This window comes from Rana temporaria, chromosome 2 (genome assembly GCF_905171775.1).
Source record: "Rana temporaria chromosome 2, aRanTem1.1, whole genome shotgun sequence".
Taxonomy (NCBI): Eukaryota; Metazoa; Chordata; class Amphibia; order Anura; family Ranidae; genus Rana; species Rana temporaria.
The window spans coordinates 36,990,506-37,007,993 of record NC_053490.1 but is presented as its reverse complement, the minus strand read 5'-3'; the positions used below and the strand labels follow the sequence as shown (position 1 = coordinate 37,007,993).

Genomic DNA, 17,488 nt, shown 5'->3' with positions numbered 1-17,488 from the left:
TGAACAATTACGGATGTTGGGCGAGCGGAGCTCCCTCGATTCACTCCTCACACCATGCCAGCCAGGCCACGCCCCCCTGTTTTGTGCTTTTAAAAAAAACAAAAAAACATTAAAGTAAGCCCAATGTTTTTGCATAGTATGAAAGATGATGTTACGCAGAGTAAATAGATACCCAACATGTCACCATTCAAAATTGCACACGCTTGTGGAACGGCGCCAAACTTCGCTACTTAAAAATCCCCATAGGTGACGCTTTAAATATTTTTACTGGTTACATCTTTTTAGTTGGAGAAGAGGTCTAGGGCCAAAATTATTGCTCCCGTGCGTGCGTTCGCTTCTGTATACGAGCTCACGGGAACAGGGGCGCTTTAAAAAATATATGTTTTTTTATTGTTAATTTTACTTTATTTAAGTTTGACACGTTTTTCCCCCCAAAAAAATGTTTTGACCCCTTTATTCCTATTACAATATGACGGCCGGCAGGCGGGAAGTGGTTAAAACGCATTTTTTTCCAGAGTATTTCCCGGTATTGCAGAGTACTGGCCGGGTTATTGCAGAGTACTGGCCGGGGTATTGCAGAGTACTGGCCGGGGTATTGCAGAATACTGGCCGGGGTATATGCAGAGTACTGGCCGTGGTATTGCAGAGTACTGGCCGTGGTATTGCAGAGTACAATATGATGCCGGTTTGTTTACATGTGATCGCTCCGTCATTGGACGAAGCGATCTGGGGTCTTTTTTGACCCCAGATCTCATATTTAAGAGGACCTTTAATGCTTTTTTCTATTACAAGGGATGTTTACATTCCTTGTAATAAATATAAAAGAGACCCAAAAATATATATATTTTTTAAAAAAACAGTGTCAAAGTAAGTAAAATAAATTAGGATTTTTTTTTTTAAAGCGCCCCGTCCCGACGAGCTTGCACGCAGAAGCGAACGCATACGTGAGTAGCGCCCACATATGAAAACGGTGTTCAAACAACACATGTGAAGGAATCACCGCGATCGATAGAGCGAGAGCAATAATTCTAGCCCTAGACCTCCTCTGTAAGACCCCTTTCACACTGAGAAGTTTTTCAGGCGGTACAGTGCTAAAAATAGCGCTGCTATACCGCCTGAAAAACTCCTTCACTTCCTACTCAATGTGAAAGCCAGAGAGCTTTCACACTGAGGCGATGCGCTGGCGGGAGAGAAAAAAATCTCCTGTCAGCGGCATCTTTGGAGCGGTGAGAGGAGCGGCATGTATACCGCTCCTTCACCGCTCCTTCCCATTGAAAACAATGGGAAACCGCGGCAATACCGCCCGCATTGCGCCTCTATAAAGGCGCGTTGCGGGCGGTATTAACTCCTCATCGGCCGCTAGCGGGGGTTAATACCGCACCGCTAGTGGCTGACTCCCGCGGCAATCCCGGCGGTATAGCGCCGCTATTTTTAGCGGCGATATACCGCCAACGCGGCTCCCGCTGTAATGTGAAAGGGGCCTAACTCAAAACATGCAACCTGTAGAATTTTTTAAATGTCGCCTATGGAGATTTTTTTAAGGGTAAAAGTTTGTCACCATTCCACGAGCGGGCGCAGTTTTGAAACGTGACATGTTGGGTATCAATTTACTCGCGTAACATTATCTTTCACAATATAAAAAAAAATTGGGCTAACTTTACTGTTGTCTTACTTTTTTATTTAAAAAAGTGCGTTTGTAGACCGCTGCACAAATATGGTGTGACATAAAGTATTGCAACGACCGACATTTTATTCTCTAGGGTGTTTATATATATATTTTCTATGTGTATATATATATATAAAATGTTTGGGGGTTCTAAGTAATTTTCTAGCAAAAAAAAAAATTTTTAACTTGTAAACACCAAATCTCAGAAAGAAATAGTAATGCAGCGCTGTATCGCAAAAATGGCTAAAATATATTCATACTTTGCACTTTGTTATCATTTAACTACTTGCCGACCAGCCGCCGTAGTTTTACGGCGGCAGGTCGGCTCCCCTGCGCGATAGCCCGTAGTTCTACGTCGGCTCTCTCGCAGGCCACTAGGGGCGCGCGCGCCCCCGCTCGCCCCCGACTCCCGTGCGCGATCGCCGCCGGGTACTCGTAAAAACACACAGCTCTCGGTCCTGTCAGGGAGAGAAATGCTGATCTTCTGTTCATACAATGTATGAACAGCAATCGGTGATTTCCCCTAGTGAGGCCACCCCCCCCTACAGTTAGAACACACCCAGGGAACATACTTACCCCCTTCCCCCCCCCTAGTGCTAACCCCTTCACTGAAAGTGGCATTTTTATAGTAATCCAATGCATTTTTATAGCACTGATCACTATAAAAATGCCAATGGTCCCAAAAATGTGTCAAAAGTGTCTGAAGTGTCCGCCATAATGTCGCAGTACCGAAAAAAAAATCGCTGATCGCCGCCATTAATAAAAAAATATTAATAAAAATGCCATAAAAATACCCCCTATTTTGTAAACGCTATAACTTTTGCACAAACCAATCAATAAACGCTTATTGCGATTTTTTTTTTTACGAAAAATATGTAGAAGAATACGTATCGGCCTAAACTGAGGAAAATTTTTTTTTTTATATATTTTTGGGGGATATTTATAATAGCAAAAAGTAAAAAATATTATTTTTTTTCAAAATTGTCGCTCTATTTTTGTTTATAGCGCAAAAAATAAAAACCGCAGAGGTGATCAAATACCACCAAAAGAAAGCTCTATTTGTGGGGGGGAAAAGGACGCCAATTTTGTTTGGAAGCCACGTCGCACGACCATGCAATTGTCAGTTAAAGCGACGCAGTGCCGAATCGCAAAAAGTGCTCTGGTCTTTGACCAGCAATATGGTGCGGGGGTTAAAGTGGAGGTTCCCTTAAAAATAAACTTTTAACATTGCATTTCCCACATTAATGACAATTAGAATCGGCTGGTTTTATTAAAAAAAAAACGTCCGTATATAACGTTTGCTATATGCGTTCTCACCGCCGCTTCCGGGTATGATGGTGGGGCTGGGCGTTCCTAATTGATGGACAGGCATCCGACCGACGCATACATCGCGTCACAAGATGCCGAACGTCGGTGCGCATGCGCCGTATAGAGCCGCACCGACGTTCGGCTTCTTTCGGCATCTCGTGATGCGATGTATGCGTCGGTCGGATGCCTGTCCATCAATTAGGAACGCCCAGCCCCACCATCATACCCGGAAGCGGCGGTGAGAACGCATATAGCAAACGGTACATACGGACGTTTTTTTTTAATAAAACCAGCCGATTCTAATTGTCATTAATGTGGGAAATGCAATGTTAAAAGTTTATTTTTAAGGGGACCTCCACTTTAAGTGGTTAATGGATGACTTCCTTCGTGGTTCATTTGAGACTTGAAGCACATAACAATGTTTTTTTATATATATATATATATATATATATATATATATATATATATATATATATATATACATATATATATATATATATACATATATATATATATATACATATATATATATATATACATATATATATATATATACATATATATATATATATACATATATATATATATATATATATATATATATACATATATATATATATATATATATATATATACATATATATATATATATATACATATATATATACATATATATATATATATATATATATATACATATATATATATATATATATATACATATATATATATATATATATATATATATACATATATATATATATATATATATATATATATATATATATATATATATATATATATACATACACACCTAGCACGGCTTTTCTTTTTTCTCTTTTATATCTAAATTAAACCCAATGAGCGTCACTTCACTGCTTGGACAAGACAAGACAAGACCTGTTCGTTCATTCATTCCTATCTGGCAGGTGGCTTTTCCCTTTTCAAAAATGGCCGGATCCGTGCGGGTCACGTCGCCAACTGGAGCATGCGCCGTGAGGGGGCGGCGACAGGCAAGCAAATGGCTCGCTCGCCCATTGGCCGCAGCGCTCCTGCCCGCTTCCATCATGGCGGCGGCGTAGTCAGGGAGTGGGCGGGGCACGCTTTGTGTTTTGGTAGCCTAATCAGAGGGATTCTGGAAGTTTCTGGCCGGGATCGGGTGTGTTAAGTGAGGGTGAGGGCGAGAGGGAGCTGGCACACTCCGGGAGGAGGCACACAGGGCTGGGGAGCAGACATGTTCGGCTGTTTGGTGGCTGGCAGGCTGGTAAGTGACAGCTGTGTGTGTAATGTGTCCTCACTGGGGGAGGGCTGATACAAAACAATAATAGTCCTGGAGAAAGACAAGGACAGTCTCCAACCTGAGATCAGGTGTTGTGTGTGAAATATTGTAACCTGCGCTGGACCAAACCGCTTAGTACTGCGCAAAGTTGCGGTTTGATAACCGCCCGCAGCCACTAAGGACTCCATCACACTTTCTACGGCCTCTGAAGAGCGATCTGAACGTGGATCATCCGCAACCGCATGCACAGCGATTTTACAGCGACCCTGATCACTTGACGATGGGCGAAGCAAAACATTGAGGCCTTGACACCCTTTGTAGCTAAAGATGGTATCTGTTGGGGGGGGGGGGGTAAAAGAGCAGCTTAACTGCTGAGTTTTATCCTCCCCACCCCCCCCCCCCCGAATCTCAAGTGTGAATGAGCCCTAAAACTCTACGAGAGACTGAAAGCTGCCGGGCGGTGCACCGAGCAACACCAACACTGAGCTGCGGGAATGACGCCGATTTCACTCCCACCTGTCAGTCCCGATTTTGGCCGCGGTTTCACAGACACGTGTGCGGGTTTCTGCGTATGTGTCAATGGAAATCGCAACACCCCAAAATCGCGAAAAGGAGTACGGAAGCTACTTTTTGAAATTGGTGCCGCACTGCAAATGCAGCGTCGCACCGATTAGGACGGTACCACTGCCGCCGATTTGACATGTCGAATCGCACCGATGTCAACCATATTTTTTTTTTGCTAGAAAATTACTCGGAACCCCCAAACATTATATATATCCACTTAAGCCCCGGACCATTTTGCAGCTAAATGCCCAGGCCAGGTTTTGCGATTCGGCACTGCGTCGCTTTAACAGACAATTTCGCGGTCGTGCGACGTGGCTCCCAAACAAAATTGGCGTCCTTTTTTCCCCACAAATAGAGCTTTCTTTTGGTGGTATTTGATCACCTCTGCGGTTTTTATTTTTTGCGCTATAAACAAAAATAGAGCGACAATTTTGAAAAAAATGCAATATTTTTTACTTTTTGCTGTAATAAATATCCCCCAAAAACGTATATACATTTTTTTTTTTTCCTCAGTTTAGGCCGATACGTATTCTTGGTAAAAAAAAATCGCAATAAGCGTTTATCGATTGGTTTGCGCAAAATTTATAGCGTTTACAAAATAGGGGATAGTTTTATTGCATTATTATAAAATTTTTTTTTTTTTACTACTATTGGCCGGGGATCAGCGATTTTTTTTTTTTTCGTGACTGCGACATTATGGCGGACACTTCGGACAATTTTGACACATTTTTGGGACCATTGTCATTTTCACAGCAAAAAATGCATTTAAATTGCATTCTTTATTGTGAAAATGACAGTTGCAGTTTGGGAGTTAACCACAAGGGGGCGCTGTAGGGGTTAGTGTTCACTTAGTGTGTGTTTACATTTGTAGGGGGGTGTGGCTGTAGGACTGACGTCATCGACCGAGTCTCCCTTATAAAAGGGATCACTCGATCGATACGCCGCCACAGTGAAGCACGGGGAAGCCGTGTTTACATACGGCTCTCCCCGTGCTTCAGCCTCGGGGAGCGATCGCGACGGAGCGGCTATAAACGAATAGCCGCGCCGTCGTCCCGGATCGCTCCCCGAGGGAACCCGCCCGCCACACGCAGCGGGGGGGGCCCGATCGGACCCCCTACCCGCTAGAAGGCAAGGACGTATATATACGTCCTTCTGCCTGTCCGTGCCATTCTGCGGACGTAAATAGTCGTGCGGCGGGCGTTAAGGGGATATATATTATGTTTGGGGGTTCTGAGTAATTTTCTAGCAAAAAAAAAAATATGATTTTTACATGAAGGAGAGAAGTGCCAGAACAGGCCCGGTATTGAGCTGGTTAACTACTTGCTGCCCGCCCACAGAAGTTTCACTGCGGGCGAAAGGCACAGGCAGGCCAAACAACTTACCTGTACATCGCCACTTGTCTTCTGGGTGTGATTGGACACAACACGGGTGTCCAATCACTGACAGAGTTCTGTGTTTTCGGCCGTTTCTTCTCCCTGCAAAGCAGTGAGGAGTTGCCTACTGCGCATGCGCGCTGCACTTCCTGAATGTGAGTGATCTCGCCGCGGTGGCAGATAAGCGGACTTTTGTGGGCGGAGCTCCGCTTTAAAAAAAAAAAAACGGGCCAGACACTTTCTGAAAAGTGATCCACTGTGGAACACTTTGAGTGCTGTAAGCATTTCCACCGGTGCGATTAGACATGTCAAATCGGCGGTGCATTGCCACGAAATGAGATTTGCCATGGAATGAGATGGTCCGCCTCCATCACATCCTATTGGCTCACTCCTGTCACGTGACATATTTAAACGTCAAGTATCGACGCGAACATCAGTCTCAGCTAGGCTATCATAGGGAGAGGATCTCCTCTCCCTGTGATAGCTGAAGCTGCACGGAGCTCACATGGCCTCTGTGGCCCGATTCCGCTCTCGGAATCGGGCCACAGAAGCTCATACATTTACTAGGCTAATGTTCTCCTTTATTACAATGTCACTTCGGGATCTACAGCGATATCGGGATCCCTGTGCCCGATAGCGCTGTCATGCCTCCCCGCGAGCGCGATAGATCCACAGCGCTATCGGGATCCCAATGCCCGATAGCGCTGTCAGTGTGCCTCCCGCCAGAGCTAATTACACCCCGCGCCCGCAGCTCTACTCCCCGTCCCCCATTAAGGCTCAGGGAACGGGGAACAGAAAGTAGAGCATCGGGTGCAGGTAAAGTAGTAGTGCGCAGGCGCAGCACTACGCAAATAGCTCCGTGCACCAGGTCCGTGCAGCTTCAGCTATCACAGGGAGAGGAGATCCTCTCCCTATGATAGCCTAGCTGAGACTGATGTTCGCGTCGATACTTGACGTTTAAATATGTCACGTGACAGGAGTGAGCCAATAGGATGTGATGGAGGCGGACCATCTCATCCGATGGCAAATCTCATTTCGTGGCAATGGTACCGTCCTAATCGGTGCGACGCTGCATATATATATATTAGCAGACACCCTAGGGAATAAAAGGGTGTATTTTTTTTTTTTTTTTTTTCCCCTGAGGCTTTACTTTAAAGGCTCGGGAAACCTTTACATGTGTTTTGAGTTTAATTAGCTGATTTGAGCGTGACACCGTAAGTCTACACTATTGAACTTTTTCACAATAATCTAATTTTTTGAGATTATGAAGTTTGGGTCTTCACTAGCTGTAAGCCATAATCCTCCAAATGCTTGAATATCACTCTGTGTGTAACGAATTTATATAAAATCTAGGATTTTCTCTTTTTTTTTTTTTTTTTTTTTTATTGAATTACTGGAATAAATAACTTTTTGGACGATATTCTCATTTTTTAAGATGCACCTGTATATGTTGCTTGTACACGATACACACAGTAATGCAGGTTCACCAAAGGAGGGGCAACACTGGATCATCACCCGGCAACCACCTCTAGCGTGCAGATGACAGGTTCTCTTTTTCTTTTTGTCCTCAGGTGCAGACGGATGCCCAGCAAATAGCAGAAGATAAGTTTGTCTTCAACCTGCCTGACTATGAAAGCATCAACCACGTGGTGGTGTTCATGTTGGGGACCATCCCGTTCCCGGAGAGGATGGGCGGCTCCGTCTACATCTCATACCCTGATCACAGCGGGATGCCTGTATGGCAGCTGCTTGGCTTTATTACCAATGAAAAGCCCAGCGCCATCTTCAAAATTTCTGGTTTAAAATCTGGTAAGAGAAAGATTCTTGTAAAGATTTAGATCCGGTTATTTTTTTTCCAATTTGAAACCCTTACGTACATTGAATGAGAAGTGTTGTGCTGGATGGCTGCTCTGTTCATTGAAATGTATGTTCCTCTGCCCCCCGTCCCCCCCCATATCCCCGGCAGCTGTGATTTTTCCATGCTGTGGGGATTATAAGTGCTAAACACTCATCAAATACTCATCAAAACCGCCCCTTCTCCATTCATGGAAGCCTTACTATAGCTTCTGTCAATGAAACATGCTCTATGATTGGAGGATGGACATATCGATGAAAGATCCGCCTCCTACTAGATGGAATGACTCTTCAGCTCATTGGTGGGAGGGGACTGCTGGCTGCACCTGCTTTATTTCCTTTCCTGACAACTTTTTCCATGAAGCCCAGCAGGGTCATCGGGATGTGGGCAGAATGTTCTTAACATTTGGGGCCAGATAAGTTTTCAGCGTAAGTGCCTGATTCTCAAAGCAATTACCTGTAAACTTGCGGCGGTGTATCGTAAACACGTCCGGCGCAAGCCCGCCCAATTCAAATGGGGCGTGTACCATTTAAATTAGGCGCGCTCCCGCGCCGGACGTACTGCGCATGCTCCGTTAGGAAATTCCCGCCGTGCTTTGCGCAAAGTGACGTCATTTTTTTGAACGGCGACGTGCGTAACGTACTTTCGTATTCCCGGACGTCTTACGCTAAAAAAAAAAAAAATATTGAAATTCGAAGCGGGAACGACGGCCATACTTTAACATGGTTCGTGTAAAGTTAAGGCAGGTAAAACGAGCCTTAACTTTGCGACGGGAAAAAATTACTAGCGACGACATAACGAACGCGAAAACCGTCGTGGATCGCCGTAAATGCTCATTGGCATACCCGACGCAGGAAAACGACGCGAACTCCACCCAGCGGCGGCCGAAGTATTGCAGCCTAAGATCCGAAGGCGTACGAACCCGTAAGCCTGTCGGATCTTAGCCAAAAGCCGTCGTATCTTGTTTGTGAATCACAAATCAAGATACGACGCAGCAAATTTGAAAATACGCCGGAGTATCAGCAGATACTCCGGCATATTTGTTCTGTGAATCTGGCCCAATGTTCTTAACATTTGTTTTGCAGAGACTGTCCATTAAGCCTGGGTTCACACTAGGGTTGTCCCTATACCACTTTTTTAGGACCGAGTACAAGTACCGATACTTTTTTTTCAAGTAGTCGCCGATACCGAATACCGATACTTTTTTTAAATGTGTCCCCAAATGCAGCCATGTCCCCCCCATATGCAGCCATGTCCCTCTAGCCATGTCCCTCACATATGCAGCCATGTCCCTCCAGCCATGTCCCTCCAGCCATCCAGCCATGTCCCCCATACCTTTGCCGCCGCATGGAGAAGATCACAGCATTCATTTGAATAGCTGTTTTGCCCGCGCGTATAGACACTCCCCCTTGCTCGGGATTGGACAGATCACGATCACCCATCCAATCCCGGGCAAGGGGGAGTGTCTATACGCGCGGGAACACTACAGCTATTCAAATGAAAGCTGTGATGTTCCCGCACAGCGTTTAACCCATGCGGCGGTGCGATGCGTCGGCTTTCGATGCGGCGGGGGGGGGGAAGTATTCTATTTAGTATCGGGGGTATTTGTACGAGTACGAGTACTCCCGCAAATACTCGGTATCGGTACCGATACCGATACTGGTATCGGTATCTGGACAACCCTAGTTCACACTATAGCGGTGCGAAAAATCGCATGCGATTCCAACAGAAATTGCACCACATTCCTGTTCAAATGACATGTGATTCCTTGCAGTGCGATTTGAGCCCATTTGTTTTGTATGGCTCAATTTGCACTCCACCCACTTGAGAAAGGTTTAGGCATTTATTTATTTTTTGCCCCACCGCAATTGGTTTTCAGGGGGGGTTCTCGGGTCACTCTCCGGTGCTCCCGGCCCCTCCCTCCCATTGAGTGCCCCCACAGCAAGCAGCTCCCATGGGGGCACCCGAGCCGAGCTGCAGCTCCATGTGTCAATTCAGACATGGAGCCACGGCCATTATGAACATGGAGCCGCGGCCCTTTATCCCAATAGAATACATTTACGTTTTTGGTTGTAACATGACAAAATGTGGAAAATCTTAAGGGGTATGAATACTTTTTCAAGGCACTGTATTTACTGTACCTATAGCCAAGCCTTATTATAGAATTACCTGTAGGTAGAAATCATGAAAAGGCCTTACCTCAACCTTAAGGCTCTATTCACACTTGATAGGTGCAACTTGGATGTAACTTACTGTTCTTCTGCAAAGTCGGACCCACTGTTGCATGTAAAACATTTAGGTATGACTTTCATGCAACTTTTGAAGGTTAACACTTTAACCACTTAACCCCCAGACCATATTGCTGGTCAAAGACCAGAGCACTTTTTGCGATTCGGCACTGCGTCGCTTTAACTGACAATTGCGCGGTCGTGCGACGTGGCTCCCAAACAAAATTTGGCGTCCTTTTTTCCCACAAATAGAGCTTTCTTTTGGTGGTATTTGATCACCTCTGCTTTTAGTTTTTGCGCTATAAACAAAAATAGAGCGACAATTTTGAAAAAAATGAATATTTCTTACTTTTTGTTATAATAAATATCCCCCAAAAATATATAAAAAAACAATTTGTTTCCTCAGTTTAGGCCGATACATAATCGTCTACATATTTGTCATAAAAAAAATCGCAATAAACGTTTATTGATTGGTTTGCGCAAAAGTTATAGGCCCAGATTCTCAAAAGAGATATGACGGCGCATCTCCAGATACGCCGTCGTATCTCTGCGTAGCGCCGTCGTATCTATGCGACTGATTCTTAGAATCAGTCGCATAGATATCCCTAAGATCCGACAGGCGTAAGTCTCTTACGCCGTCGGATCTTAACTGCAATTTATTTTTTGTCCGCTAGGTGGCGCTTCCGTCGATTTCCCTGTCGAGTATGCAAATTAGCTAGATACGCGAATTCCCGAATGTGCGCGCGGCCGACGCAGTAAAGTTACAACGTTTACGTTAGGCTTTTCCCGGCGTAAAGTTGCCCCTGGGTCTATGAGGCGCAGCCAATGTTAAGTATGGCCGTTGTTTGCGTCGTTTGCGTAAGTCGTCCGTTAATGGGGCTGGACGTCATTTACGTTCACGTCAAAACCAATGACGTCCTTGCGACGTCATTTGGAGCAATGCACACTGGGATATTTTAGGGACGGCGCATGCGCAGTTCGTTCGGCGTGGGGACGCGCTTCATTTAAATGAAACACGCCCCCTACCCGCCGAATTTGATTTCCGCCGGGTGATTTACGCTACGCCGCCGCAACTTTACAGGCAAGTGCTTTGTGGATAAAGCACTTGCCTGAAAAATTTGCGGCGGCGTAACGTAAATGAGATACGTTACGCCCGCACAATTTTGTGCCCATCTACGTGAATCTGGGCCATAGCGTTTACAAAATAGGGGGTAGTTTTATGGCATTTTTATTAATATTTTTTTTTACTAGTAATGGAGGCACGGGAGTCAGGGACGAGCGGGGGGTGCGCATACGCCCCTAGTGGCCTCTTAGAGAGCCGACGTTATACTACGGGCTCTCGCGCAGGGGAGCCGACCTGCCGCCATAGAACTGCGGCAGCTGGTCGGCAAGTAGTTAACAAGGGTTAGAATCCAAGTCTATGGCCCTCAAGTTGCATGAAAATTGGACCAAAGTAGTGCATGAACTACTTCGAAGTTGCTACAACTTTAAGTTGCACATCTATGAACAGTTATCATTGGAAATCATGGGGTACAACTTGTCATGTGTCTTTGATGTCCCAAGTTGTATGACAAGTTGCACAACCGTGAAAGGGGTTTGAACATCGCTCTGCTGGAGGGTTTTGTTTTCAGGTAAGTCTTTTATAATGTGCTAGTAATGCGATGCATACTAGCACATTATTCTCGTAACTTGCAGAATTATTATTATTTTATTTTTTTGTTATTTGTGGTTTACTACCGCTTTATGGTGTTTTATGTTGCTGTGTTTGCCTTCATTGGAGAGATTTCCTGTCGCTTCCTATCCCTGTGACATCCTACCATTGGGACAGAAAGGGGAAATCTAGTTGATGTGGGCATAGGGGGCAGTAAAATAAGCTGATGGGATTCTGACCCTTCCCTACTCCAAATCCAAATCAGAAACTAAAACTTTTACCTGGAGTTGGGCTTTAACGTCTGTGTGTTCATTGTAGGGGAGGGCAGCCAGCACCCATTTGGAGCCATGAATTTGCCCCAGACCCCTTCGGTGGCACAGATAGGAATCTCGGTTGAACTGCTTGAGCAGCTGGCGCAGCAAACTCCAGTAGCCAATGCGGCCGTGTCGAATGTGGACTCGTTTACTCAGGTCAGTATGAGACTACAGACTAATCTATGGGAAGATGTTCTGATGAATGTTTTTGTCATTGTATATAGTCCTCCATCAGGGCAGTCCAAATGAAAAGGTGCCATTGAAAAATGTCACTTCGAGTCTCAGCAAGTTTACCATCAATCACTTAACCGCTTCAGCCCCGAGCCTCTTTCTGAGATTTGGTGTTAACGAGTTAAAAGCATAATTTTTTTTGCTAGAAAATTACTTAGAACCCCCAAATATTATATATATTTTATTCTAACACCCTAGAGAATAAAATGGCGATCATTGCAATACTTTCTGCCACACCGTATTTGTGCAGCGTACTTGCAAGTTGCAACGCACCTTTTTTTGGAAAAAATACACTTTTTTTTTATTTTTTATAAAAAATAGGACAACAGTAAAGTTGGCCCAATTTTTTTTATATTGTGAAAGATAATGTTATGCCGAGTAAATTGATACCCAACATGTCACGCTTCAAAATTGCGCCTGCTCGTGGAATGGCGACAAACTTTTTCCCTTAAAGATCTCCATAGGCGATGTTTAAAAAATTCTACAGGTTGCATGTTTTTGATTTACAGAGGAGGTCTAGGGCTAGAATTATTGCTCTCGCTCTAACTATCGCAGCAATACCTCACATGTGTGGTTTGAACGCCGTTTTCATATGCAGGCGCTGCTCACGTATGCGCTTGCTTCTGCACGCGAGCTTAGCGGGACGGGGCTTGTTTTAAAAAAAAATATATTATTTATTTTACCTTTTTTATTTTTCCACTGTTCTTTAAAAAAAAAAAAAATGGTGTCACATTTATTCCTAATTCAAGGAATGTAAACATCCCTTGTTATAGAAAAAAGCATGACAGGTTCTCTTAAATATGAGATCTGGGGTCAAAAAGACCTCAGATCTCATATTTACACTAAAATACAATAAAAAAAAAGTGTCTTTAAGGCCCCGTACACACGACCGAACATGTCTGCTGAAACTGGTCCGCGGACCAGTTTCAGCAGACATGTTCGGTCGTGTGTACGGCCGAGCGGACAGGTTTCCAGCGGACATTTGTCCGCCAGACCGTTTTCGAGCGGACAAATGTTTCTAAACATGTTTAGAAACATGCCCGCTGGAATCCTGGCCGTCGGACATGTTCGGTCGTCTGTACAGACTTACTGTACATGTCCGAGCGGCCGCCATCCCTCGCATGCGTCGAATGACTTTGACGCATGCGTGGAAGCATTGAACTTCCTGGGCCACGCACGTCGTCGCGGCCTCGTCACCGCGTATCGTGTACGCGCGGATTTCTGTATGATGGTGTGTACAGCCATCATACAGAAATCTCTGGGCAGACATGTACGCTGAAAACGGTCCGGCGGACCGTTTTCATCGGACATGTTTGCCCGTGTGTACAAGGCCTAAGAGATATGGGCGGAAGTGACGTTTTGACGTGGGTGGGGGCCATCTTCCCCTCACTCGTCCCCCATACCACAGAGGAGAGCGGACCCAAGTGGCTTCGGTCATCGTCGGAGGGCACCGGAAAAAAGTGAATCCGCAACAGAGACCACTTTTTATCTGAAAGCGGACCGCCCACTGAAGAAGAGGATACCGGGGTTATGGTAGTTATCTGCTGCCATAACTGTATTCCTCTTTAACCACTTAAGCCCCGGACCAAAATGCTGCCTAAAGACCCAAGGGGTTTTTACAGTTCGGGACTGCGTCGCTTTAACAGACAATTGCGCGGTCGTGCGACGTGGCTCCCAAACAAAATTGGCGTCTTTTTTTCCCCACAAATAGAGCTTTCTTTTGGTGGTATTTGATCACCTCTGCGGTTTTTATTTTTTGCGCTATAAACAAAAATAGAGCGACAATTTTGAAAAAAATGCAATATTTTTTACTTTTTGCTATAATAAATATCCCCCAAAAACCTATATACAAATTATTTTTTCCTCAGTTTAGGCCGATACGTATTCTTCTACCTATTTTTGGTAAAAAAAATCGCAATAATCGTTTATCGGTTGGTTTGCGCAAAATGTATAGTGTTTACAAAATAGGGGATAGTTTTTTTGCATTTTTATTTTTATTTTTATTTTTTTACTACTAATGGCGGCAATCAGCGATTTTTTTCGTGACTGCGACATTATGGCGGACACTTCGGACAATTTTGACACATTTTTGGGACAATTGTCATTTTCACAGAAAAAATGCATTTAAATTGCATTCTTTATTGTGAAAATGACAGTTGCAGTTTGGGAGTTAAACACAGGGGGCGCTGTAACATTTAGGGATCACTGTGTATGTGTTTACTAGTGTAGGGGGGTGTGGCTGTAGGAATGACATCATCGATCGTGTCTTCCCTATAAAGGGGATGACGCGATCGATGCGCCGACACAGTGAAGCACGGGGAAGCCGTGTTTACACACGGCTCTCCCGTCAAGCAGGGCACGTATATATACGTTGATGTGCCTGCCTGTGCCATTCTGCTGACGTATATGTACATGAGGCGGTCCTTAAGTGGTTAAAGTGCCGACATAGAACGACGGCGAACGATCTTTAAGTGGTTAAGTCTAGTACACACTATGGCCCGGATTCTCGTAGAGCGGCGCATCTTTCTGCCGGCGTAGCGCATCTCATATGGGCTACGCTGACGTAACATAGAGAGGCAAGAACAGTATTCACAAAGCACTCACTCCCAACGTTGCGCCAGCGTAACGTAAATTGTTCGGCGTAAGCCCGCCTAATTCAAAGTAGGTGGGCGTGATCCATTTAAATGAACCGTGACCCCATGCAAATGATGGTCCGAACGAACGGCGCATGCGTGCGCATGCTCAGAATCACGTCGAAGATACTCCCTAAGATACGACGGCTCAATGCCTACGACGTGAACGTAACCTACGCCCAGCCCCATTCACGTACTACTACGTAAACGACGTAAAATACGACGGCTGTTCCGTCGTCCATACCTTTGCATGGGATGCGCCTCCTATAGGTGGAATAACTTTACGCCGGACGTACGCCTTACGTAAACAGCGTAGCTTACTGCGACGGGCGCAAGTACGTTTGTGAATCGGCGTATCTCGGTCATTTACATATTCGACGCGTAAATCAATGGAAGCGCCTCTTACTGCCAGCGTAAATATGCGCCCAAGATACGACGACGTAGGGAACTTACGTCGGTCGGACGAAGCCACATTTCAGGCGTATCTTGCATTAAGAATCAGGCGCATAGATACGACAGCGCATCTGTGCACTTACGCGGCGTATATAAAGATACGATCAAAGCGATGCTTGCAGCTCTCCCGACACGCCAGGACATCGAGCGGCTCCCCACCCGGCAGGAGATTGAGGTAATGATACGCCATATGGAGGAGACGCAACGCCAGGACCTACAGGCGGTAAGACAAGATTTAAGTGCCCTGTCAGAAAAGGTGATGTTAAGAGAAAGCTCTATAGTCTCAATAGAGCAGAGAGTGGGGGCCATCGAGAGAGCCGTGGAGGAATTGGAGCGTAGTAGAATGGACATAGCAGCCGAATCCCTAATAGACCTGCAACTACAGTTGGAAGTTTTAGAAGACAGAAGTCGCAGGAATAATGTGCGACTTAGGGGTGTTCCGGAGGCAACAGATACTGAGGATTTGGACAGTAAAGTCAAGGCAGTCTTCGGGTTAGTACTAAAATTACCCCAGATGGAAATTGAGATAGAGAGGGTGCATAGAGCCCCAGGCCCTAAGTCACTTAATTTAGATAGGCCAAGGGACATCATCTGTAGATTATATAAATATCAGCAAAAAGAAGCGATTCTCCGGACAGCATGGGACATAAAGGACATAGTATATGAGGGCGCGCCTGTAAAAATTCTACCAGACCTGTCCCGGGCCACCCTTCAGCGCAGAGCATGCCTGCGGCAGTTATTGGACCTTGCTAGAGAAAAAGGGGCTACATACAGGTGGGGGTACCCACTTGCAGTGACATTTCGTAAGTCTGCAGCGTCATTTACGCTCAGAGCCCCAGCGGAGCTTCCAGAACTATTTATATTTCTTGAGACAACATCAATCCAGGTACCAAACTGGCTCCTACCAATAACATACACGGGTAATAGAGGAAGGCCTCAAATGAAATCAGGGCAAGGGAGGACCCCACTGAACATGCAAACAGCGGACACCAGGGAAGATGGGGGATCCCCTAAGAGACAAATAGTGGTCCCTGAAGGGAAGTAGTTGACCAGCAGGAAGAAATGTGATAAAAGAAGGAACTGAGACAGCCATGGCCAGAAAAAAATGATGGAGAGAGACCAGCTTTGGGGAGCTTTTTTTTTTTTTTTTTCCTTTTAATACCTCCACCCTTCGATCATATAACCTTCCCCCCAAAGAATTTTTTTTTTTTTTTTTTTTTTTTTATAGGGGGGGCGGTCGGGAAGTTCTGAAAAAGGGGAACTTTTTGAAAAAGGGGAAAACCAGGTGTAACGGGGCAGTATATAGGGGACTGCATTCCAAGGAAAGTATCCTAAGGAATGGAGTGTATTGGAGTGTTAAGACATGGTATAGTATGATTTAATATGAAAGGTTATGGCATAAGGTAAACGGTATAGGGCCAATAGGCAGATATGGATGGGAGGGTGGAGAGAGCTGGGAGAGTGGAAGATGGTGGTGTGTTTTTTTTTTTTTCCCCTCTCTCTGCCTCACCCTTCTGCCCCCTTTTTTTATTTTTTTCTCTATTTCTTCTTTTCAGGTGGGGGATAGGGGGGGATGGGAGGGGAAGATACTCACCAAGGGAAAAAGCGTAGCCCGCCAGAGGAGGGCTGTATGGGGGAAGGGGGGCCCTTTTTCTTTTTTTTTTTTCTTTTTTCACATCACATACACGGGGAGTGAGATACACCCCAACAAACAAACAACACCAATTACAATTAACGAACCCAGTATTAACGACAGGAACGACACTAGTGCACAACACATCGTACACACACATAGCGATTTAGATAATTGCCACATAACCATATAGACAACACAGACACTTACTAACACAGAGATACACCGATATATATAGTCTCACGACAAAGGGGTAGGGGATTCCCCCCCCCCCCCCCTTTTTCTCTTTTTCTCTCTCTT

The 17,488-nt window shown here is 45.1% G+C and overlaps 1 protein-coding gene across 1 annotated transcript in view; it reads left to right on the top strand.

Annotated features, from left to right (window-relative positions):
• The first annotated feature begins 4,071 nt into the window (after nucleotides 1–4,071).
• HIKESHI (heat shock protein nuclear import factor hikeshi) overlaps nucleotides 4,072–17,488 on the top strand; it is a 30,667-nt gene continuing 17,250 nt past the window's right edge. The window contains exons 1-3 of the mRNA XM_040340091.1: nucleotides 4,072–4,238; nucleotides 7,762–7,999; nucleotides 12,243–12,394. Of these exons, the coding sequence (XP_040196025.1) occupies nucleotides 4,209–4,238; nucleotides 7,762–7,999; nucleotides 12,243–12,394 (420 nt within the window). The 5' untranslated portion in view covers nucleotides 4,072–4,208. The remainder of the gene's footprint in view (nucleotides 4,239–7,761; nucleotides 8,000–12,242; nucleotides 12,395–17,488) is intronic.